Source organism: Stegastes partitus, unplaced genomic scaffold (assembly GCF_000690725.1).
Source record: "Stegastes partitus isolate 25-593 unplaced genomic scaffold, Stegastes_partitus-1.0.2 Scaffold264, whole genome shotgun sequence".
NCBI lineage: Eukaryota > Metazoa > Chordata > Actinopteri > Pomacentridae > Stegastes > Stegastes partitus.
In genome coordinates, this window is record NW_007577995.1 from 17,269 (window position 1) to 42,922 (window position 25,654).

General features: G+C 42.2%; 1 protein-coding gene across 1 annotated transcript in view; it reads right to left on the reverse strand.

Annotated features, from left to right (window-relative positions):
• Window positions 1-243: 243 nt before the first annotated feature.
• Window positions 244-25,654, reverse strand: part of LOC103357601 (potassium/sodium hyperpolarization-activated cyclic nucleotide-gated channel 2) — a 32,596-nt gene continuing 7,185 nt past the window's right edge. The window contains exons 4-8 of the mRNA XM_008282214.1: window positions 16,242-16,460; window positions 2,432-2,578; window positions 2,012-2,252; window positions 1,755-1,919; window positions 244-1,190 (exon numbers count right to left, since the gene is read on the reverse strand). Coding sequence (XP_008280436.1) covers window positions 244-1,190; window positions 1,755-1,919; window positions 2,012-2,252; window positions 2,432-2,578; window positions 16,242-16,460 — 1,719 coding nt within the window. The remainder of the gene's footprint in view (window positions 1,191-1,754; window positions 1,920-2,011; window positions 2,253-2,431; window positions 2,579-16,241; window positions 16,461-25,654) is intronic.

Sequence of the window (25,654 nt, forward strand, 5' to 3'; positions counted from 1 at the left end):
AGACCAGTTCAACCTTAAGTTATACTAGTTTAATTGTATAGACTCCTCCTTGCCAAAGTGTCTCAAGACTTTGAGTAGCTCTTTTCCTTCTGCTGACACCAGCACACAGTGCATCCAGGTCGAATGACTGGTGGCGCTGGCAGCAGCTGATTGGTCATTTAGCAGGCTGACAGATCAGCTGGATTGACCTAAACCGAACAGATTCTCCTACAAAAAAGGCCTCTTTCCTGAACTCTACCAGGGTCACAAGTTGGAAGACAGCCGGGATCTGGCAGAGTCTAGCTCTGGAAGGCTGACAATTGAATCTTTCTTGGGAACTCCAGATTCTGGAGGTCCTGATCCAGCAGCTGCTGCTACTGCCCCCATTCCAGCAGGTCCACCAGGAGGAGGTGTGGAGGCAAAGGCCACCCTCGGTTGGGTACCCGCTGATCTCCCCACCCCCGAGGGCCCTGGCAAGCTCGGGTGAGGAGGCTGCTGGGGACCGATGGAGGTGTTGGAGACGCGAGTGGAGGGCGGAGGACTGGGGGCTGCGGAGGCAGCTTGTGGTGTTCCCTCCTGAGGGAGTGAAGGCTGGGAGGCAGACAGGGCTCGGGTGTCCTGGCTCAAGCTGCCCGTATGAAGGGAGTGGGTGCTCTTGTGTGAGGCAGGCCTCTGCTGGGTCTGTGTGGGGCTGGGTGCATGGTGCTGTACTAGGGACAACTGGGATCCAGAGGGTCCTGCGCCCATGTACTGAAAAGTCCGTCCCGAAGCTGCAAGCGGGCTCTGGACCGGTGGGCTCGAAATTGCAGATCCAAACGCCCCTCCGAGCGTCTGAGGGGGTTGAGATTGAAGAGGAGACATGGACACTGGACTGGACAGGTTCTGCATCACCTGGAACCTACGCACCATACGAGGGGACTGCAGAGTCCCTGGACCCACCAAAGGACTCGCCATCTGAGGGCAGAAGCTCATGGCCACGGCTTGCTGGAGGGTGGCGATAGCAGACCCTGTCGACGACTGACCTGGAGGAGCAAAGATGCCGCCGATGGAAGGTGTCATTGACATGGCCCGCGGCCGCTGCAGATCCACCAGTTTCACCATCTCACGGTCATACTTGACGATCTCCTGGATCATCTCGTTTTCCCGATTGTTGAAAACACCAGAGTTGAGATCATGCTGAACCTTGTGCATCAGGATGGAGTTCTTTTTACCTGCAGGGGCAAATGAAGACATGGACTAATTACTAAAGGCAAAGTTAGGAAGCAGAAAAGAGGAAAGGACAGGACAGGGAGGACAATAAGCTGAACAAAGTGTAAATACACGGAAATAGGAGGATTTAAAAAGAGAACAATATGAGATACATTTAGCATATGATGTCCTTCAGACCAGGTACATTCTCCAGCAGGACAAGCCCTGAGGAAAGTGGACGTGTCACCCTGTACTGTCATCTACTGTTACGGTGTCCTGTGTCATTCTGAGGGAACAGTGCAGCTCATTTTACTGCCTATTTCAACATTAACATTCTGTAAACATTTTTCTTTTGTTTTCTGTGAAAGATTTTAATTTCAAAGTTTTTTAATTAAAAAAAGAGTAGGCTGCAGAGACTTAGCTGTTGATACATAGTATACAAATGGTACGTGGATTTATACTGCTTGACAGCATAAATGTCCCATTAAGTCCAGCTCTGGAGGAACATTTCCTTCTTTCCAATGCAATCTTCCCATTTCCGTTCTGCTGTGATACTGAAATTTGACTTGGATTTTGTTTTTTGTTACCTATGCGATCTAGACGGTCAATGGCGACAGTCTCGAAGGCTCGTCTCATCATGGGATATTCTTCCAGCACCTCATTGAAGTGGTCAACAGACAGAGAGTAGAGCCGACAGTAAGTCTCTGCTCGCACGCTGGCTGTTCGCCGACCCCTCGTCAATAAACAGATCTCTAAAACGAGAAAAGAGAAAATGCAACCGCTTAAAAACAAAAGCCAAAAATAACAAAACAATCTGTGAAAGGGAAAAAGTGAATGTCCAAACCTCCAAAATAAGAGCCATCAGACAGCTTCATTGCAAGGGTGCCCTTGGTAATGACACTGCAGACTCCATGCTGGATGAAGTACATTTTCTTGCCAATGGTGCCTTCCCTTATAATGTAATCGTGTGGCTGGAATACCTCAAAACGTAGCTTAGTCAGCATGGCTGTTACAAAGTTTGGCTCTGCGTTGGCAAACAGTGGCATCGACGCCACCAGCTTGCGACAGTTGAAGTTGACAATTTCCTAAGAAAAGGCACAATGTTTGGCACAAACAAGAACAGGGAAACATGTGTAAGTGCAATATTTCTTTTCTCCATGCAACACAGTACGCATACAAGTGTATCTTAGTACAAATCAATTCAACATACAATAATAAAATTCTTATTTATGGAAATTAAATGTCTTGTTTTTTTTCATCTCACCTCTCTGAGAGGCTCGCTGAGTTCTCCCAGGATGCTCTCCTCGTCAAACATCTTGCCCTGGTATCTGTGCTCGTAGTAGTCATGGATTTTCTGTCGGAAGTCAGCAGGTAGCTTGTGGAAGGACATGTACTGCTCCACTTGTTTGTACTAAGAGAGAGTGGGATGGACAGGGATGACGTTCTGTTAATGCAGTGCATGTACTTATCTGTAAAAACAGGCAGAAAAAAAACGTTTTTGTCAACTCACAGTCAGCTGTTGCATTAAAAAGCCTAAGCAGGGCGGAATGGGGGCTGTAAATTAGCTTTGTAGTGCGCATTGTATCTCGACATGGTTTAATTATATTTTCTCTGCTTCGGGGGTCATTCTATTGATATTTTACATTTTTATTTATACTTAATGCCAGAAGAAAAAAACAAAACAGCAATTAATTGTTCCAGTACACAAGGATTATCCATATATTAGGCCGGGTTTCTCCGTGTCAAAACGCATCAATGCAACAGGTCACATGTTCTCGTATTACAGTGAACATAAGCCCTATAGCTTAGTTTGAGTGCATTCTAAACACCCTGTCCTGTTGTAAGTACTCACTCAAACACTGACTGTGTATTATCTCTGCCACCAGAAAAGAGTCCTCCAAAATGTACATTTACTCCTCTTAGGAGCAAAGAGCTAAAAACTGCAGGAGTTTGCGACCGGCTTTTAGTTTCGGCCTTTTTATGGGGTTTATGGGGACACGAAGAAATAAATAGAATATGGTCAAATTAATCTTTTGCATAAAGGAGGACAAAGGACAAAAGGGCAAATTAAAAAAAAATCATGTGAAAAGCCACCAACTTTTAAAAAAATACATGTTATGTTCATGCACGTTCAGCTTGTTGTGTGAAAGCACGCGGGTTCAGACCATGTGAAAAACCGCACACAGGTCATGATGCCACGGTGTTGTATTCCAGCCACATTTCTTCCACCGTGTCAACAAACACAATACAAACAGCCACACAGCTGAAATGAACACAGTCGCCCTTCGATCAGTGCTACCTAGAAGTTAATCGATGCCCGATCAATGGAAAGTGAAATGTTCAACACGGCGGCAACACAAACAATCAGCTTCTATTGTTGGGATATGCTAATCGCAATCCATCCAAACTGACCGCTGAAAAACCAAAAAGTACGTGTCTGGGCTGCAGAGGGGGGAAGTGATAGATGTGGCGGTAAACAGAACAGACAGTGAACGGTTGAGAGAAGAAGACTCCTCCTTGTATTTGGCTGTCAGACTGTGTGCACTTCAACCCAGCTCAAATGGAAAGCTTCATGAGAGCACACAGCTCAACCCAGAACCTATAAAGCTGTCCAAAACATAATTTTGAGAAGTCAGCGGGCTGGCAGATATTGTGTACTCACAACTTTCAGGAACTGAGGAAGTCATCATCCCGCATCTATCCCGGCGGTCTTAAAACTCTGAAAACTGTCCACTGGCATCAAGTAACATTCCCCTGACATCGGCTCCAGTAGCGTCAGAGGAGCAAGACCGGCCCACACCTACAAGGTCCCCGGTTCACTTCTGCTACAGACAACATTGTGTCAGCAGTTGTGCGTCCTGTCAGAGGCCCCGAGCAAAACAATGAGGGCCACCTGCTCAAACACTCTTACAAGCTCCGAATCCTCAAGAGCAGCATATAAATTCCTAAACTGAGAAGTGTTTACTATCAGAAACAGACGGCCTGGCTCTCTGTTTTCAAAGGAAAGGCGCATTTGGCAAACAAAGATTTTAAGCCGTACACAACTGAATGCATGTGTACACTGGGAGAATCTCTGTCTCCAATCCTCGCTGCAGCAGGGCAATGAAATCTTCACTTTTCTTATTTCCTGGCTTTATGACGGCAGAGCAGCAGCTTGCAATATCGAAGAGAAAAGCGTCCCAGTCATCCTTCTGCACTAATTCGAGATTTCAGTGCCGACAGTTTGTCTGTCTGACTAAGATTATGCAAAAACTACCGAGCAGAATTTAATGAACCTCAGTAGAGAGGTGGAGGAGGGGCAAAGGAAGACACTACTGCATTCTGATACAGATTTGGGCCTCTTTTATTTAAAATTGCCAGATAGAGCATTATGACTACGCTCTCTGAATGCACCCTGTAGTTACACATGATTTTGTCTTTGAACTAAAAAGACTGTGAGCCAGGAAAATGTCAAAATGACCAAATGCAATTACACTAAACACAAGACAGTTAGACTGTATTTGGACATTTTGGTGCATCCTTGGATCTTTGCGACAGCAGATTGGAAATGAAATGAAACAATACTTGTAATAAACTCTGTCAAAATTCAACTGTGGATCTTTTGCGGTCGGTGACTGACTTTAGTCTTTGACCTGGAGGCATCAGCAGATGTTTGGCAGCTTCCCGGTGATGCTCTGCCAGGTTGGCACTGAAGCCATCTTCAGTACATTTCAGGTACTTTTTGCCTTCACTCCAGTCTTCAGCAAATGAAGCACATAGAATCACAAAGGAGGATCGGTGACTGAGCTGCTAGTCAAGAGCTTTCACATTTTTTATCCGTCTGGCTGCACAGTGAGGAACAGCATCCTAGTGAATTGTCAAAACTTTGAGGGACCATAACGTGCTGCAGGTCTACTTTGGTGCAAAATGATCTGTAAAATGTAAAAGATGCTTTTTGGCTTTTTGGCTACGAGACCATCATAAAACTTAAAAACGAAAAAAAAAGGGTTTCTAGATATTTATCATTGACTTCCACGTCAGGAGGATGATGTAATGTGATAATATTGGTGCCAAAAACCCAAAACAAAAACAGGCCTCAGTGATATGTGTGTTTCAAGCTAAAGTGAAGCCAGTTCACGTCCCGGTGAGGACACCCTGGATCTTTCTTTCTGTGTGGAGTCTGCATGTTCTCCCCGTGCAGCGTGGGTTCTCTCCGGGTTCTCCGGCTTCCTCCCACAAGTCCAAAAACATGTTGAGGTTAATTGGTGATTCTAAATTGTCCATAGGTGTGAATGTGAGTGTGCTTGGTTGTCTGTCTCTAAGTGTAGCCCTGCGATAGACTGGTGACCTGTCCAGGGTGTCCCCTGCCTTCACCCTGAGTCAGCTGAGATAGACTCCAGCCCCCCTGTGACCCTAGTGAGGATTAAGCGGTGTATAGATAATAGATGGATGGATGGATTTATTGCAAGTATCTGGTCAAAATAGTTAAAGGAAAACTGTAAAATAACAGTATTTATCTATAAAATATGTAAATTTCTTTGCACTTTTTGTGAAAAATATTGTCCTTTAATTGTATGTTTTTTGTTTGGAAGCCGTTGCTGCCAGTGAACTTTGTGATATAACTTTTTACAGTGTTTTTTGTTTTGTTTTTTTTACACTGTATGTAGCTGGAGGCCTCACAGAGCTGCTCGTACTGCCCTTGTCTTGTTATTGGATTTGACTATTCTGAATAAAAAAGTACAACCCATAGAAAGTTATATAATACAACCAGTCTACAAGCATTCTACATAATGCTTGTATACCACATGAGGAGCAGTAGGTGGTAAAAGCTTGGTCTCATGGTCCCTGTAATATCTCAAATCCACTGAGCTGGATTACAGAGCCACAACAATGAAAACTAATACTTTGGGCAGTGGAAGTTAATGTTACCCCTCTGGAGCTGCACCACACACTGTTTCTGCAGAAGGGAAGTTGGTACACCATGACAGCAGATGGAAACATTGTCACTTTGCCCGGAAAAGGCAGTGCAAATTTCTGACTGACACCCACAGAGTTTCCTTCAGGAATATAACATAAACATAAATAATCCAAACATGCAACATTTGAATTATTCAGCATCCACGTGAGAAAAAAAAAAAAAGAAGCCTGGTGGGTTGCAGCAGCTGCACAGCTCTTCTGATGGAGTTACACAACTCAGAGTCTCACCTGCATGAGCGACTTTGCTTCCTGACATCTACAGATGGAGAGCAGCCTGAAGAAATGACCCCGTGTCACAAGACTTTACCTGCCACGCCGATGCTAACACTGCAGTTCACGGAACAGAAGTGATGATTGTGAGAAAAGTGTAGGGTGGTCTGGCGGCAAGACGGGGGGGAGGAGGAGGAGGGAACCTCGCAGACCGAGCAGCTGCGGTTCGGCGTGAAACTCATTCCAGCAGCTTGTGACTCAGCTAAGACTGAGCGAATGAGGCAGCTAAAGCCTATCTGATTGAACTTAGATGGTGGCATTCAGCCTAATGACTTGACTTTGAGTGCCATGTCACAGTGTGCCGTATCGATCATCGCCAACCTGAAATCTCTCCAGTGTCACAGAGGAGAGGGAACGAGCGTTTGGCCGGTGCGTCACAGCGCCCAGAGGGGACTGACAAACACCCAAATGAGAGTGAAAATGACATCCATTTTCTGTGTCACTTTGATGACAGTGTATGCGGCAACACTGACATTTTGTCATCTAAGCTGCTGTTTGGGAACTTTTATTTGTCATTTCAGAGGAAAAAAATTTTTTGTCTTTGATTACATTTTTCCATTTTTACCCCCATTAACTAGTGACCCATCAACCTTTCCCGCCTTCCTCTCATATCCTCTCCTTTCAGTTTCCCTCCTCTCCTTCTCCTCCTGCTCATTCATCCCACAACTTCTCTCCATTGGAAATTCTAATTCAGGTTCATCCCGAACGGCTATGTGGATGTATAATTCATTCACTTCATTCCCTGCTAAATCGCCTCATTACATTATGAAGCACATTCACCAAAGAGAGGAAGATCTGATAGCAGTAAGTCAGAGCTTGTCTTGTCTGTCTTCAATTCAGAGATGTGTACAGAGGGAGGAACAACACACTGTGGGGTCTCACACAGTACAAAGTCTCATTAAATGAAATGAAGCTTCTAAGGAAATACAGGAAATCCTATAATTCAGTCAAAGGGAGCGACAGCCACAGGAGACTGGGTGATAAGGGTTTGTTCATGAGACATTCTTTTTTTAATTTTTTATACCAGAGCAATGAATATCATCTGGCACAACTAAAGAGACACGGTTTTTGTTGGTGTAGGAATCTCTTTGGCCACTGTCTTTGCCAAGTCAGCCTGCTTTTGGATAATTAGAGCGATCAGTGACAAGCAGAAGAAGATAGATCACTGTTGTTGGTGGTGGTAGTAGCACAAAGAGGATGAAGAGGAGGAAAAAAAGTCTTGTTCACTGTCCTGGGCTACATCTCGACGGAGAGAGATCAGACGACTATCTGTTCTCTGTCTTGCTGTCTGAGATTAGAGCCGATTTAACGTAAAACCCTGAGAGGCCATTAGGAGATGATTATCGATGCAAAGAGTGTACCTGTGTAGAGCTACAGTACATGAGTTTATCTATGTTGTTTTGCAAGTCTTGGAGCACAATCAATGATTACAGTGTAAATCAAAGGAAGCTCCTTCTACCAAAAAAGCAAAATACAACATTACAAACTTCAAGTTTTCTCAAAAATCATTTGCAAGTTTCTCAAATTACACATTTTAAAACAAAGAGATGACTAAGTATAAGTCTACAGTATCTCTAATGCTTTAAATGATTCTTTTAAAATGGTAATGTTTATAAATAAAATAGTAGATTATCTTCAAAATTCAGATTTTTCTCCTATAATCATGCAAAACCTATAATTTTACAAACTTAAAGCTCACATTTACATTGTTAAAAAACAATACAAATAATGTAAAGGATGAGATAGGCAGGCATTTTGCACATATTTTGACCACAGCAGGAAAAGCATGGGGGTAAATATTCAAATGAATGATGGCTGAATGCCATTTAGTTTCTCCAGTTTTAAGGTCCTGCTGCTGTGCATGCTCTGCCTCCCATGACAAATTTAACTATCTGACTGGATGAAAAGACTCCAAAAAGCATTTGAAATCTTCCTTACAAATTTATTTCACTCATTACAGCAAACTGAAAGTGATGTCACAATTTTAAATGCGTCTGCTGAGCAGCTGATCAGCTTGTGATATGACACACTGACCAGATATCCATAGTTTGAGCTGCATGTCTGAAAAAAACTCTACACTTCAGAGACTAGATAAGTAAGAAAATGATTTTAAAGGAGGGTTGTGTGGGATAAAGGCCAAGCTAAGTAATGGTACCACACATGCTGTCTTGTTTCATGGGAGCTGGAGTTTTTAACAATCATTAACCCATTAAGGTTTCCCATTTTTATTGCAAGTGTAGCTCTAACCCTCAGAATATGGAAAGAAATCCACAGGAACATGTTGTATTTATTTTTTCACAGTGACAGATGATAGAAAAGCTGAATAACAAATTGCATTGAGTTACCACGGCTAATAGAGCACAGGTTAACCCTGATGTGACATCATGACTCAGCATCTCAGTGCTGCATTTAGAACATTTGATCACAACATTTTATTACAGAGACTGCAACGTGCCATTAAAATTAAAGCAACTACATTCGGCTGGTTTAAATCATTTTATCAGATACATTTCAGCTCATTCATGTCAACAACTATCAGACAACACACACAAGAGTTGGTTAAGGGGTACCGCAGGGTTCCGTGCTGGGCCCAATACTTTTCACCTTGTACATGCTTCATTTAATCAAAAATATTACTACATAAACGTTTCATTTCTATGCAGATGACACTCAGCTGTACTAATTGATGAAGCTGGCTGAAACAAGACAGTTACTCAAACTTAAATCATGTCTTGAAGATATGATGACCTTGCTTGAAATTCAAACAAAACTGAAGTTATTGTATTTCACTCGAAACGCCACAATCACACTTAACCATTTAGTTACTCTGAATGGCATTGCCTTGGCCTCCAGTTCTACTTCTAAGAGCCTTGGAGTTATTTTTGATAAGGATATGTCCTCTGAATCACACACACACAAAAAGAAAAGTCTCTGGGATTCTTTTACCTTCTTTCAATTTTGTGAAAATTAAGAAACTCTTGTCTCTTGTCTGAAAAACTAATCCATGCATTTGTTATTTTATGTAGGACTTTTGTAATTCCTTAATACGAAGATCTTCCGATAACTATCTGAAAAAACCTCCAGCTGATCCAAAATGCTGCAGCCAGATCACATGTCTACCATATTAGCTTCACTTTATTGGTTCCCTGTAACATCCAGTATCAAGTTTAAAATTATTGTCCTCATATTTGAAGCCCTTATTGACCGAGCTCCAGCATCTCTTAAAGATCTCATAGTACCAGTAAAATGTGAATCAGAACCTTCAGCTATCAGGCTTCTGTACTGTAGAACCAGCTCCCCCGTTCGGGTTCAGGAGGCAGACACTCCCTGTACTTTTAAAATGAGGCTTTGAAACTTTCCTTTGTGATAAATGCCATCGTCTGGGCTGACACAGACGTTATGCTGCTGTAGGTCTACAGGCTGCTGGGGGACTTCCCATGATGCACCTCTCCTCTCTTGCCCTCTGCATACATTTATACTCCACCATTGCATGTCACTAACTTTGTGTCTTCTCTCTCCCGCAGTTTGTGTTTTGTTCTCTCTGCAGGTATCTCTGGCTGCGAACCAACACGTTTCGGATCTGAAGTTTCTAGCCTCACTGACCTCTCCAGTGTTTACTGTTCCCTTCTGTGTTTTTTTATCTGTTCTATCTTCTTTTATTTTCTCTCTCCCCTTTAGCCTCACCCGTACCGGTCGACGCAGATTACCACCCTTCCCGAGCTTGATTCTGCTTAAGGTCTTTTCTGATTGAAGGGGGGGGTTTATCTTCCCACTGTTGCCAAGTGCTTTTGTCAAAAGGAATCCAAGGGCATCTTTAAATTATTTTTTCTCGATATTTTTGTAATTTCCTCACCACCTTGAGATGTCATATGTTGTGAGTTGGCACTATGGAAATAACATTGAATGGAATGATTGATGAGCTCATACAACACGGATTGTGCAGCCCACACCACATGCTGGTTGCACAATACACATTAGAGTTGGTTTTTTTTGGTTCTATTTTTATCTTTCCAATGAGTGGGCAGCATCTTTGAGTCCAGGATCCAGTTTGTATAATACATCCATGGCCACACTTTCACACAGAAATGACTTGGGAGCAAAGTCCAGTCAGACTGCATCAGAACAAGCGACTGTTTTCACTTATTGTGGCAAAGTAGAACGAACTTTAGTAACCACGAACAACTGTACAAGTGTGTTGTCTCGCACTTACAACATTGGACACATGCCTATCAAGCGCAGGACTTAATGCTCACACAGTCCCCATGCTGCTCTCATGTCTGATCGATAGACCATAATTATGGGCCACAGAAGCAAAAATCATGCACATCAGCCTTCAAAGTTGTGGTGCCGAATCAATCATTAGGGATTTCTGCACATTTTTCCTTCTTAGTGAAAAGAGTGTAAACTAACCGCTGTGTAAATAAAATCTGCTCTCGACACAAACACAATAGATTCAGCCAAGTTAAAAGGATCTGCGCACTGTTTGTCTTTGGTTTCACTTGTTAATGAACCGCCATCAATATGTGACACCACAAAGTAGCTCATATGGCTGTTTAAACGGTGTGACCACGAGGCTCCGGCTGTGTCATCCAGCAGTAATGCATAACAACACTCCTAAGTTAGATTAATGGCAGTTTACTCTTGTTTTTTTTTTTTTTCACATTCTGCTGACCCCATTTGAATGCAGTATCAGACGGGTTTAATTAGGCAAAGCAAGTGAAAGGACCTGTTGGACGATGAGTGTGCGGGGCCCTTAATGATGTGTTTTCTAATGAACTCGACTATGCAAGTCACAAAGTCGGAATAACAGAGTGATGCATCAGAAAATGTGCTCCTAGTTGGCCAAACATGCAGATGTGCAGGTTTTTGGCATTTTAGTGTAAAGAGGCAGCAATGTGATTTACAACAAAGATGCACTTATGTTCAAAATAAGCATTTTCACATTTCTAACCCTTTTTTTTGGCAATCCTAGTTACGTTGACAATAAGCATTGCACACTAAAATCTAAACTAAATATTTATTAAAATTATTAATTATGACTAGTAACTGGGGCTGCAGGGTGGTGCAGTTGGTAGCAGCCTCGCAGCAAGCCTCGCAGCAAGAAGGTTGTCGGTTCGCGTCCCAGTGGGGGCACCGGAATCTTTCTGTGTGGAGTTTGCATGTTCTCCCCGTGCAGCGTGGGTTCTCTCCGGGTTCTCCGGCTTCCTCCCACACAGTCCAAAAACATGTTGAGGTTAATTGGTGATTCTAAATTGTCCGTAGGTTTGAATGTGAATGTGCTTGGTTGTCTGTCTCTAAGTGTGGCCCTGTGATAGACTGCTGACCTGTCCAGGGTGTCCCCTGCCTTCACCCTAAGTCGGCTGGGATAGACTCCAGCCCCCCCGCGACCCTCATGAGGATTAAGCGGTGTATAGATAATGGACTAGTAACTGACAGTCGCTCTAGAAATATTCCAAAATGAGCATTTTGTGGGCCCCTATAACTCACATAGCTGAGCGGGTGACCCGTAAACATGGGCTACAGTACCCCGATGCAGCGGTCGTGGGTTCAACTCCCGCTCACAACCCTTTGCTGCAGGTCTCGCCCCATTTTTCTCCCCCTTTCCTGTCTATCTCTACTGCTAGAAAATAAAGGCAAAAAGCCCAATATATATATATATATATGTTTTTTTTGTTGTTTGTTTTTTAAACGAGCATTTTGCAAGCTCTATACAACATTTTAGGTAAAGAAGATGTGATCTGAAGCCCTCAAGCTGCTTCAATTTGTCTTTTAAATGGAAAATACAACGAAAAGTTCAAAAAGCACCATCCTGACACAAGCAAGGAACTCTCACGGAGCGTGCTCATAAAGTAACGGCTGATGCAATATTACATCACCTACGTTTGTCAATCTTATCTGATGCAATCTGTAAGACATATTGAGCTGCACTCAGGTTGAGATACTGTTTTAAAGGGCGATGCACTTTCTTTGAACATGAGTGTGTGATATTATTAACGATTAGACCACCACGGTGGTCAAATGAACCTCCATTAGCCCACAATCAAATTTCATCATCTCCAGAAACAAGTGCCCGAATCCATCATTTGCATTGTTTTCACTGAATTAAAAATGAAACCTGCAGACGGAAGCGAGGCAGCTTCTTTCTGTGTATCTGCCCCTCTGCTGTGTGTCACTGTGCACTGGTACAATGTATAAATAACTCATAGGTCTGTGCTCCAAAGCCACCAAGCCAAATTCTTCCTAAATTTAACCTGCGTGGATCGTGAGTCTGACATTACTTCTGGGCCGAAGCGGAAAGCTCCACACAATACGAGCTCGATTCCACACTGGGGGCTGCAGCAGACTGCCAGCAGACTTGTTTTGCTAACACTCTCCAAATGATAAAAATGTCACTCACAGTCCTATCTGGAGGCATGGCGAATTCACCCAGCAGCATCAGCATCAGCCACACTGGCATGGCTGGCACTTCTCTGCTCCGTGCACTTTTTTTAATAAACACGTCTTCAGCTCAAATACTAATCCTCGCAGAGCAGCAGGAAAAAAAAACTTTGCAAAATGAGAAAAAATAGAAAAAAAAAAATCTGACAACTGGTCAGAAAAGGGGGTGCGAGGGAAAGGCACTTTCCTGCCCTCAGCAGAAAAACTCTGTCTTCTGGGATGGCTTGAGGACGTATTAGAAAATGTCTAAATACACACAGCATTATGGAGACATTTCTGATGTCAAAGCATGAATGTTTCTGACTTCTAAGTTTATCCTTAAACTGAATTAAAAAAAAAAAAACTACAGGCTGTTTGAGGATTAGACAAACTTCTACAACTCATCAAGGCTTTTAAATATGTAAGACTTTATTGTCAGTGCTCACAGATATTTAAAGCTGAATAAGGTGCTGAATAAATGTGTCTTTCTTGGGCAGCTCGCACACTTAAGCGACCCTCACTGTGGAAATTTTTTCCAGATGAAACACAATAGAACTTCCATCCACCAGGACAAATGGCAAAAACAAGAGCTCCAGTCAGCACTCAAATTGCTGAATGGTGGTCTTCTAAACCATTTATTGGACATGATTTATACTCAGGTGTCCTGCCACATAGCAAAAACAAAATCCTAAGGGGGCCTCTAACACCAGCCACGCAAACCGGCCAACGAAAACACCGTAAATGATGTCAAATACACAGTGTTCAAATATCTTGCAGTGCACCAGGACTCCGTCTCCCACAGGTTTCCCCTCCCCCTCAGTTTTGCTCCCTGTAGCAGCCTGTTAGCAGTAGCACTGCACCTTTCAAGGACACCACCAGCAGAAAGGATAGAGAGAGAGAGGGAGAGGGGGGAAGAGGAGGAAATAGGGAGGGAGAAATTTAGATCAGGAGGTGAGGAGAGAGAGGGACGTGGAGAGATCAAGAGGGAGATAAAGCAGAAAATCAGGTGGAGATATTTAAGTGGCGGAGGGGATAAGAAACGAGGAGGGGGATGAGATCATGTGAAGTGGGATAGTTAAAGATGCATAAGCGATGATACAGAGTGCAGGTGGAGTGAGACCCAGTGAGTGAGTGATCAGGAGGAGAGGGAATAAGCGAGGGAGGCAGCCATGGTTGCTTACGTCACCTTCAGGATGACATTGGCAGGACACACAGGTCTGCTGCCTCATCAATTCTGCTGCTGCCCAAGGGGACATCATATCACACACACACATACGCACACGTACGCCCGGCCCCTGGCAACGTGGCTCTACCTGGCCGAACACACCCGCAGCCTCTGATTGGCTGCTGAGCGCCAGCAGCACTCCCCCTGCTCCCCAGCCAGCAAGACTCTGCTTGGAAACAGAGCGGCTGTGCTGCTACCACCACAGGCCACTGCTGCAGCACCGCTCTGATGCACATCTCTGCTGGCAAAGATGTCCGATAGTCAAACAATAATGACAATGCATGTGGTGGTTGGCGGTGCTCGGTTAAGGTCATGACGTGAATGAAAGAGCTTCGGTGTTGGTTGGTGCTGCACTGATGCTGCACCACATACGTACAAGTTTCCTTTTTTTTTTTAATATATGTATTCATGGTATATACATCCTGCATTGTCAGGAGATAAATAACTGAGGTTACATTACATTTCCATTTAAACAGCAGCAAATATTCCAAAATGCAAAAATCAGCTGCAGCCAAAGACGAACAAAGCAGCGCACGTGTTAGTGAGAGAATTTTTTAAATGATTACTGAAGGAGCTCTTCAGCCGCACTGTCAGGGTCACTGAGTACAACAACGCTGTGCTGCCACACATCCAGCTTCATCTTCCTACATGCTGATCACAACACACAAACTCAACATATCAGCAAATGCACTACAGTCGCATATCAGTGATCTTATTTTCCCAGTTTCAAATCTGCAAAATTCCCTGTGAGGAATTGAATTAAGTCGTTAGTCAATACGTGAGGTAATGCGATGCTGTGATTCTGTCATTAGCTATGAGCAGACCTTGGTAAGGACACGGAGACGCTCGTACATCAACATCTTTTTAGGCTCTCATTAATAAGATATAATGTCAGACTGAGTTTTCGGAGCCTTTTGTCAAGCTTTGTTAAACATGTAATAACATTTATTTCATCCGATTGACCTTTCAAAAGACTTAAACCTAAAAATAGTGAAGCTTTTGTCGTAACATTCACCAACCATGTATGTCGCTGTCTTAGTTAAGAACAAAGGATGGGACAGAGCAGACAAATGTCTAACTTGGCTTGGCACATATGATCAAAACTAACTTTTGTATCTAATGTTTAATCTGTACAAAAACTGCAGTGTAGAAATGATCAGTTGTAGTTTTATTTTGAAGGGAATTAAGCATCAGACGAAACAAAGGAGATGTGTCATATAATATATAAATTAAAGCGCCTAGAAGGGCTGGAAGATGAATTTTGCTGCCTGCAGTCAAAGCTGGCCGTCTTGTTTACCTGTTTCCACTCTTTGTGCTAAGCTAAGTCATCCAACTGCTGGTGAAAGTTTCCTCTCTACCATGTATTCATTTCCCGTCTGTCACCTGACAAGTAGGTGAATAAGTGCATTTCTCAAATGTTAAAACTTTCCCTTACAGAGAAATAAAGTCTGTATTTTAACATTTTGTAGTCCAAACCCCAGCCTGGGTTTAAAACACATGTTGTCTTTTAAAATTTGCCAAAATTAAACCATTTCTCTGAGCCAGAAACGGCAAAAACAGAAAGAATTTTCTGATTTTCTTCCTTAAAATCTTGATATTTCATAAAAGAAAATCATTGCATTCTACACGTCTCGTTTAAAAATTCGCCCCCCAAAATACCTTTTGCTTTAGACAAATTCTGTAAAAAAAACAAAAAAAATTGTCTGCCACTCGGTGCAATCATAAAGCCATCAGTGACTCAGCTGCTAGCGACAGTCACATGAGGTGGCTGAACCGGGCTGAACTGCAGACTGTATGGAAACAAATTAAACATGTAAGGTGTAAAATATTCATAGTGTCTAGAACCACCTTTTTTTTCTAGCACTGGTAACACCTGTGGCACCTGCACATGTTGATTCCGTTTTAATAATAAACTAGCAAAGAAATTCAGCTTTAATTATTTTCTTTCTTTTTTTTGTAATGATTTATGACCATATTACTTTGTCACAGTGCAATAACAACATTTTGAGATCCTTCTGCTTTGAGTCATAGTCGTGCTGTTTCCACAGAGGTGCAGGACTTTATATTGCAATAAAAAATGAGCCCACAGTGAGGAAAAATGTGAACCACTCACTACCTCCTGGGGGTTTAGATGGTTAAGGAGTTTTAATAAAAAGAACAGCAAACAGAAAAGTGTTGAAAACATGGGACAGAGTTGTTTCCTCACCTTTTCCTGATACTGCCGTCTGGAGGAGTCCAGGGACTGGATAAGAGCTGTTGCATGGCCAATAAAAACAGCATAGCAAGTCGCTCCAACAATCATACTCAGCATGGTGAGCCAGATATCTGATAGACTCTCCGGGGCCTGACGGCCATAACCGATGCACAGCATGTGGCTCATTGCCTTGAAGACGGCAAAGGAGTAGAGCTCGGACCAGGTGTCATTCTGCGGGAAGGGGAGAGAGAGGAACAAACGGTTAACAACATCAATGCTACATAAAAAGACAAGAGAAGGCAACTAGAAGAAAAGCTTTGGGGACAGGGGGGGTCATGGAAAAGCACTTATACAAATGAGAACTCGAGGGACGCGGATGTATTTGAAAGAAAAGGGGCAGAAGTGGAAACAACATCGGGGATTCCTTCGAGGCCTAATCAGTAAAGTAGAGACAGTTTGGAAATTATTTCCTCGGAGAGGAATGATAATGAGAGGTCATTAAATATGCCCTTTCAGAGCTGTGTGAAGAGGAATCTACCACAGACGGTGACAGCCAGCCAGCGGTCACCAGGCTGCTTGTGTGGAGACTCATGAAGGGAGAAACCTCGGGCTGGAAGGCGCTCTGACACCACGAGGCATGAATCGGCGACCGCTTTGAGAGCATGCACTGATCACTCGGTACACTTTCATAAATGCGAATAAAGGCTCCGTGATATTCCGCTGCAGCTTTGTGCAGAAGAACACCTCATGACAAAAGAGGCAGATGACTGAGCAACAAGCTCAATGGAAGTGATGCTTTTGTCCACCGAGCTTCCTTTGTTTCCCTCTTTTCTTTTAACAGCACTGAGTGGTGACTTCAGTGACCTCTGCCTGAACACTGCTGATGCCATTAATTCAAGATAAAGCCAAAAGTAGAAAGGAAAATTAGATTTTTGGGTGTGTGTAACTTTTTTTTTCTATCTACCAGACACACTCCTGCGGTTGCCTGTGTAATGAAAGTATATTATGAAAGCTCCTGTGAATGGGAGGTAAAAACAGCATCCTAAAAAATCTGCTTTCAAGAGCACAAAAAACATCATCTTCCATCACGGCTCCGGATAAACTCAAACACAGAGAAACACACCCAGCAGGCAGATACAAAAGAGTATCAGCTACATATATCCTAGTGTGCATTAGCAGCCTGTTAGTGCATTTTATTATCATTTAAAACATGGAACAATTTTCCAGCTCATTTCAAATGACTAACAGAAAAACAACAGTTTTCTACTCTGTGCAAATGTGTTCTTCTAAAAACCTAATTGATTTCATGCTTTGTTTAGCTTCAGAATTATGAGGATTTTGTCAAATCATGAAGGAAAATGTAACAAAATGCAAGATATGCAAGGCCTTCAACGGAAAGTGAAAATATATTCAAATATGAGCAATAAACATCACTGCACTGTGTATTATTACAAAGCAGAATATAACTGGTTTAAAGAAAGAAGATCTGTTTGTCAGCTGAAGATTCAGCAGAAACTATTTCCACTTCTCACATGTGAATATTTGCTGCTTTGCTCTTTATTATATGAGTGAGAATTACATTTGAGAAGTGTTGGTAGGAAGGAATGTGTCACCATGGGCTCTGAAAATGTTTTTTTTTTTTTTTTTTTTAAATATTTAACCTCTTAGGGCCCGAGCACTTGTTTGATGTACATTTTTCTTTACTTTTATTATAATAAAAATAAAAATAAAGAAAATAAATATAATGTATAATAAATATATATTTTAAATATTTGAAAAATATTTGAAAAATAATTTAAAAAATAACAATAATAAAATAATGATATAAATAAAATAATAAAAATAAAAAACAAATTAAAAAAATGAACTACTGTGGTAATGTAACCCAAAATGTGATGTTCACGCATGTGGATGCCGGGTCTTAAAAGGACATATACATCTATATTTTATTTATTGATTGAATTTTTTTTATTTTTTATTTTTTTAGTGAGACCCATAATAGACTCACCAACAGTAAAAACAATCATTAGATGTGAGAGGTAAAGATCACAGGTACAACAGAGCAGCGCATGTCTTGTGTTACCATCGAAGCGACACAAATTAAAGGGCCACAGAGTGACAGAAGGATCTCTCCATATGAGCAGAGGAAAATCAAGAGGCCAAAAATAAATACAGCTCCACCAAGTGGGCTTAGGCTAAATGGTGTATGTGAAAACAGAAAGAGAAACAGTGGAGTGAAACAGATTGAATAATAGATGAACGATGAGCACTTTGATTCTGAAATAGCACAGGCAGGAGAGAGAGGGAGAGACTCCATATCCTCATAAGTCTCACCAGCCCTCCCCGGAGATTTCAGTTTGGGAACTATCCGCTGCTTTGTTGGTAATCGGCGTCTCCATTAGCTGCAGATAGTCTTTTTGAAGTTGACAGATAACACAGGGGGCTTTAAAGTTATCGTGCCGTGTCCTAAAATGCCTCTTTGTATAGGCTGCTGCAGGCTGGTTGTGCCTGAGGCCTCACATGCACGCTGCGTAGATGCAAAGGTAAAATGTGGCCGCATGCAAAGAAGTTATGTGAGTTCAAGAAGTGAAACATTTACCGACAGTCAAAGAGGAGCCGCAGTTTAGCCGAGCAAGCAGCACTGTGATGCTGTTGTTGTAAAGAAAATCTGATTGATAAATAGCACCGTAAAACGAAATCCTATTTTAAAAAATGTGAAAATTTGGCAGAAAGGGTTCCAGAAAAATATGTTAAAAAACAATAAAAACACTGTAACATCCAAAAACTGTAAAAATGGTGACAATAACAGCAAATATCTGTTAAAAATTATATTTATTAATTTAAATACAGAATAACGGTGCGATTTTACTATTTGTTAAAAATTCTTTTCTTTTTTTTTTTTTAAAGTGGACATTATGTGCATTTTTTGGCCTTTATTTTCTTATAGTTAACATTTATATAACAGTTTTTTTCTGTGATTTTACAAGATGTTTCCTGTAATTTAACAAAATGGGAATAATCTGTAAATATTTGTAAAACAACAGCTTATAAAATCATTTATGATTTTTCACTCCTTGATATACATAATTTTTTCTTTAAAATAAAACCAAATATCTTTAAAATGATGACATTTTTTGCTGATTTAAATACAGTTAAAATAGTGGAATTTCTATGTCAAACATTTTTAAGAGACATGTATTAGCATTTGTAAAAAAATACAGATTTTTGATGTGGACATTATTTACAATTGTTCTTTTTAATTGTTATTTTATTAGTGGTATGTGTAATTTCACAAAACAATCTGTAAAATAACAGTAAATCGTTACATAAAATTACAGCTAAAAAAAAAAAAGAAAAAACAGTTAATTTTTTACAGTTAGGTTAAAGTTTAGACGTCCTGTTTATTCCAAACACCTTCCTGCACATTAAATGAAGATGGAATGTGCATTAAAGTGTCAGGATGTGTGAGCAGAAAGATCACATGTGAGATTATATGATGCTAGTGTTTCTAACTTGCTTTCTTTTTTTCCTGAACAATTCCTTCTATCATTTTTTTGTGAACCTAAATAGCACAAAACACATGCAGGGCTGATGAACTACATGGCAACACATTCTGCTGGTGAAGTCAGTGGAAACCTTAAAGCAGGGATGTCGCATCCTGGTCCTCGAGGGCCGCAATCCTGCAAGTTTTAGATGTTTCCTTCTTCCAACACACCTGATTGAAATGATCAGGATTGTTATCAGTCTTCTGCAGAGCTTGATGATGAGCTGATCATTTGAATCAGGTGTGTTGGAAGAAGGAAACATCTATAACATGCAGGATTGCGGCCCTCGAGGACCAGGATTGGACACCCCTGCCTTAAAGGATGACAAAAAAATCATCAGGATTCATCCTTTGGGATCCAAAGCACAAAACTCAAATGGCAAACCATCCAATGAGCTGTTGGACCAAAAGTGGAGGAGAGAGTAACACTAATCAGCAGAAGTCATTCATTCCACCACCGCTGGCATCGCTAGAAGGAGTGTCTGGTGCAGTGATGGAAGAAATAACAGAGACACGGCGAAGCAGATAATGGAAAATAGAGTTGTACCACACTGAATGACCAATAACTATATGTGTCCGACGGCCGATAAGCTGGACAAATATCAGAAGATAATCGACACGCTGGCCCCGCTGCACACCCACCAGTTTAGTTTACAATGGCTTATCTGAGGGTATTGTACAGTCAGCTCAGTCTGCTGCTTCCTCTCTCGCCCTCTCTCTCTGTCTGTCTCTTTATTCCTTTCTTCTCGTCTGCCTCGGTGCGCCTGGTCTCTTTATAATCTGCAGGGTGGACGGTGAAATGTTTATTCTCAATGTGGGAGGCAAAGCATCCTCCCAAGACAGTTCACTGGAAGGTCAGAAGAAGAGTGGGATTCAATATTCGATCCAGCGTCAACGCTCTGTGATGGCTGCCTGGCCGAGTGCAGATTGTTTAAGTCGACTAACCTCAACACGACTTTACGATATAACTGAAGACATTTTGTTTTACGTACATTGTGTTTTACGCTCCTTACAGTATTATAGAAAACTTGCTGAGACGGTTTTATTCTGGGAAGCGTGATACCGCTCTCATATCTGAGGTATACAGAAGGAGGAGCGAGGAGTCTGGAATCAGAGACAAGCTACAGCAAGGAGCGTCTGTAAAATCACAACTTGCCATTTTTTCTGTCTGAGCAGGGATTAAACACAGAATATTCTATGTTGATTTGTGAACTTTCGAGGTGCTGGGTGTGTTTTTTTTTAAACATTTTTTTTTTAACCTTTGGACAGAATGAGGCGAGCTGTTTCCACATAGCTTCCACTTTGATGTTAAGCTAATTTAACCATCTGCTAAATATAGCTTCATGCTGACAGTACAGCCTGTTTAACAGAAAGTAAATACATGAGTTTCCTTAAATGTCTTGCAAATGTTGTTGTATTGCTTCACAGCACATTTAGTAAGAAGACATAACAATGTTTTCAGGTGTCAGCAGTTGGATATACTTGCGATAAAGACAGATTGATAGGTGATAGGTGGACGTCGGTGTAGAGGCCATCATACTCTGACTTCTTCACTGACATCAGATTTGAGGGCTTCAGAGCTACAACAGACATTATGCAATACAGTTGTTCTTTGTGGACTAAGTAGTCGTTTCCACAAGCAGCAAACTGAGCTTCATGTGTAGAATTTGCTGAGGTTCCCATTAAACAGATTTTGGATGATGGTCTGCAAATCTGCTGTTGGCACACTGTGGATCTGCTTCAATCGTTTTGTTTTGTCTCGCGCTGTAATCTGTGGGAAAACGTTCTTTTCTTTTGTTTCACATTAAATAATGGCTATTATGGAAAGCATCATTGAACTGTAGATTGTTTGATAAGATGAGATAACTGATAAAACTAAATTACGCAACATGAGAATAAATGCAGAGCCTGATAGCAAACAATAAGATATAGGTATGACACAGTAGTGGAACTAAAATAGAAAAGTAAGAAGGAATATTGGGTGGCCCTGTGATAGACTGGTGACCTGTCCAGGGTGTCCCCTGCCTTCACCCTAAGTCAGCTGGGATAGACTCCAGCCCCCCATGACCCTAGTGAGGATTAAGCAGTATATGGACATTGGATGGATGGATGGATGGATGGACTGGCAAAGACTCAGAGGTAGTAGCGTCGTGTTACACATTATGATTACACATTGGCTGCAAGGTGACTCAGTGGTTAGCACGGTTGCCTCACAGCTAGAAGGTCACCGGTTCGTGTTCTGGTGAGGACACCCTGGATCTTTCTTTCTGTGTAGAGTTTGCATGTTCTCCCCGTGCAGTGTGGGTTCTCTCCGGGTTCTCCGACTTCCTCTCACACGTCCAAAAACATGTTGAGGTTAATTGGTGATTCTAAATTGTCCGTAGGTGTGAATGTGAGTGTGCTTGGTTGTCTGTCTCTAAATGTAGCCCTGTGATAGACTGGTGACCTGTCCAGATGTCCCCTGCCTTCACCCTGAGTCAGCTGGGATAGACTCCAGCCCCCCACGACCCTAGTGAGGATTAAGCGGTGTATAGATAATGGATGGATGGATGGATGGATGGATGGAATATTGCCTACAAAATTGGAATTGGAAATAATCTACAGTCAGGGAGCCACAGGAGTCCCTTCAATGTGCAAATACGTAACAAGTACCTGTTACTCCGTCTTCAAAACTGTCCTGCTTGAGTAGTTTTCAGCACAACTAATCTTCCGGCTGCTTGAGTAACATTTAAGTTCGCAAGCAGGACTTGCTCGTGCTCAGCGCAGCGAGAACCTTCAGAACGAAAACACCTGAGCTCCTGTGAGGCCGAGATAATCACATACTGTTCCCTCCTCGCCCAGGAAACAAACACCTGCTAATATTTACGGACGTCAGACAGCAGCTTTCACTTTTCGTGTTCATATACTGCTCCTGGCCCACCGTGTATGTTAAATGAAATCTGAAAATTTACCCGCAGCAGACCTGTAATGTTGTTTGGTCAAACTAATTGCAGCGAGTAAATAAAGTGATTTAGCACCATACACAGTGATTACTGGCTTATCTTCTCCAAGCAAGCAGACCACTGTACTGCAGAGCACCTCCTGCTGATGGCAGTGGGGGATAATGGGAAAGAGACGTCTCCGTGATGAGGATACAGTGAGGGATGGGAGCACACACTGCTGTAATTACAGAGTTGAAACTATACACCCAGTGTCTGTCGGTTAGTGCTGCTGTCACTGTTGTTACTCAGTGGCCCCTTGTACTCCAGCGCAGCTACCTGCACGCTAGCATGGGAATCAACTTTGCGGTTGCTGCGTAAATCTAACGCCAAATATAAAATATCGAGGTGTATCGCTAAAACAAACTATGCTCCCTGAGGTGGTACAAGTTTGACCGAATCCAATTACTGGTTTGGTGGATGTCATCCGGAGTTACAAAGTGTTCTCAACGCCCTCCATGGGTCCCGCCTGTGGGCCGCACACCACCAGAGGGTGCGAGGCGTGATGGATGGGCTGGCTGCAGCACAATGGCTAATGTTACAAGTTGTCAGCCACTCAATAGGGGGGGTGGTCTCAGGTGGCTGTATGCAGCCTGTACTATGCCAGAGTGGCCCTTTAGTTTGAGAGTGACGGCTCTCCGGAGACTGGCTGTCTTTGATTATACAGCTGGAGGGAACACTGGAGGAGTCAGTGGCCTGTCAGCCCCAAACTTCATCATCCCAGGCTTCAAACTCGGCAGCGTACACGGGACACGGTTGTCTCTTGAGCATCGTTTGAACTTACGAAAGCACTAAAAATAGTCTTAAAATATCTGCATGTCGAGCTGTACATAAAATATTGTCCTTTATTTTTGGATCACTTTTGCCATTTTATTGCCTTTTCTTAAATAAGATCAGCAAAAAACAAAAGCAGCACAGGAGGAAGAGCAGCGGAGTGGTGCGCAGTAACAGTCCTGGCCTGGAATTGACTTCGATTTCTGGACTACGATGACTTATTTAGCTCAGCAATAACAACAAACGCCTCTGCCAGTTTTGCCACCGTAGTACACACTTATTGTCTTTTTGTCAAATTATCATCGCTTAATATTGATTAATGTTACATGAAAGCGCCATTCATCTCCTCCAAAGTGTCCCCCAATTATCAGTATTGACATTCGGAGTAAATACACATATATGATTTTGTCAACACGACCCAGCTCTACAAATAGCATTTGTACAACTGCGATATGTTTCCATCTGGCACATTGAACAAAGAGGAATCCCTTCCCTTTCATCAATATGGCAGAGAGGATATTTACTCCCCATCGTCACATTAGCTTGTTTTCACCGCAACTACTTTTGTACAGCAATGAAAACAAGGGTCGCTGCTCTCGCCCAGCGAATTCTTCAAATCTGAAATTTACAAGCAGTCGCAGCCGACCCAGACAACATCTCGGAGCGGGACCCAATCTGTTTAAAACCCCATTTGGACCTGTGCCTTGTGTCTGGGTTGCTGTGGTCTCCCCTCGCTCAGTAAAAGGCTGGGTTGACAGACAGACCTATAAACAACCAGCTTTTATCTCTCTGAGAGAGACATGGCAACAAAGAGCCCAGCTGCCTGGCCATATTCCCCCCCCCATCCCTCTGTTTTCCCCCCTTTTATCTTTCCTGTCATCACCCCACCATGCAGAAGAGGAGGCACGGGGGGGAGATCGAGAGGTGCTTAAATCTCTCTGGTCTTTTTTTTTTTTTTTTTTACAGCTTCTTCACTGGCAACCTGTGTTTGTTGTCTACGTCTGGCACGACTGAAGGCTGCTGTAGGAGGTGAGGATATGAGTAAATTATTTGGTGTGCTTCAAAGAAATTCTCACTTTTCCTCCTGAATCACTAATAACATAATTGCAACAAGCATAACTTAGGCTCATAATGGTTTTTCAACAGTACAGTGTTATGTACTAGTATGTACAGCTTCCATCGCCAACCTTGTCTAGATTTTTATTGATCGGAATGCACATTTCTGGGAGCTTACCCTTTGAAAGAAACTCAGTCTTTAATAGGTTTTCATCTCTGAATCACAAACAATTCTCTGACAATTAGCATGACATCAGGATTGATACCTCTGTAACCCTGGGGTACTAATTGTGTAGGAGTATGGTCAAAAAAGATGCTTTGGCAGGGACTAATGTCTATTTTATGGTCATTTAAAGAGTATTAACCACTTCTCAGACTTAGCACTTTTTTTTTTTGTAGTGAAGCCAAGAATCTACTATTTTTAACTCGTTTTTTTTCTGTTATTATGCAAATCTTGAAATGGCCACTTGAGGCTGATTCATAAGCAAGTAAATCCCCATAGACCTTCATGTTAAAGTGTTCAACTTTACAGTAGAAATAAACATGTTTACAGCCTTGTAGGAAAATGATTTTTGGTCTTAACATCTGAGTTCTTTGCTAATGGCCACTGTACTGTGGAATTATTTTATATAAATCATCCATTCAAACTCTATTAAGGCTTAAAGTTATGCATCATAATGAATTTGCTCCTTATTGGATTAACCAGGAGTTTGGAGGGAGTCAGGCAACTGCCAGAATGGTGATACCCAGCGCCACCGCACTGACCTTCAAAACTGCTGTCCTGGAAACCTATGGGTGACGTCACCGAGGGTTTGTCTGTCTTTATGTGCAGTCTTTGATCAACACTGATGCAGCAGAATCAGCTATGCTGTCTTTATTATTCCACACCTTCTTCCTGCTGCGTCTGTTACTATCAAGTTAAACAGTTTAGTCAAGCAGGACTCACACATGTGTCGTATTAGCGCCTGATGCCGGGCGTGCATGACATCTTGTTGTGTCTTTGCTAATGCGATCATCGTGGCATAAACGCGATTTTGATTTGCAGCTTGAGAAGTTGAATTCGTCTTAACTTT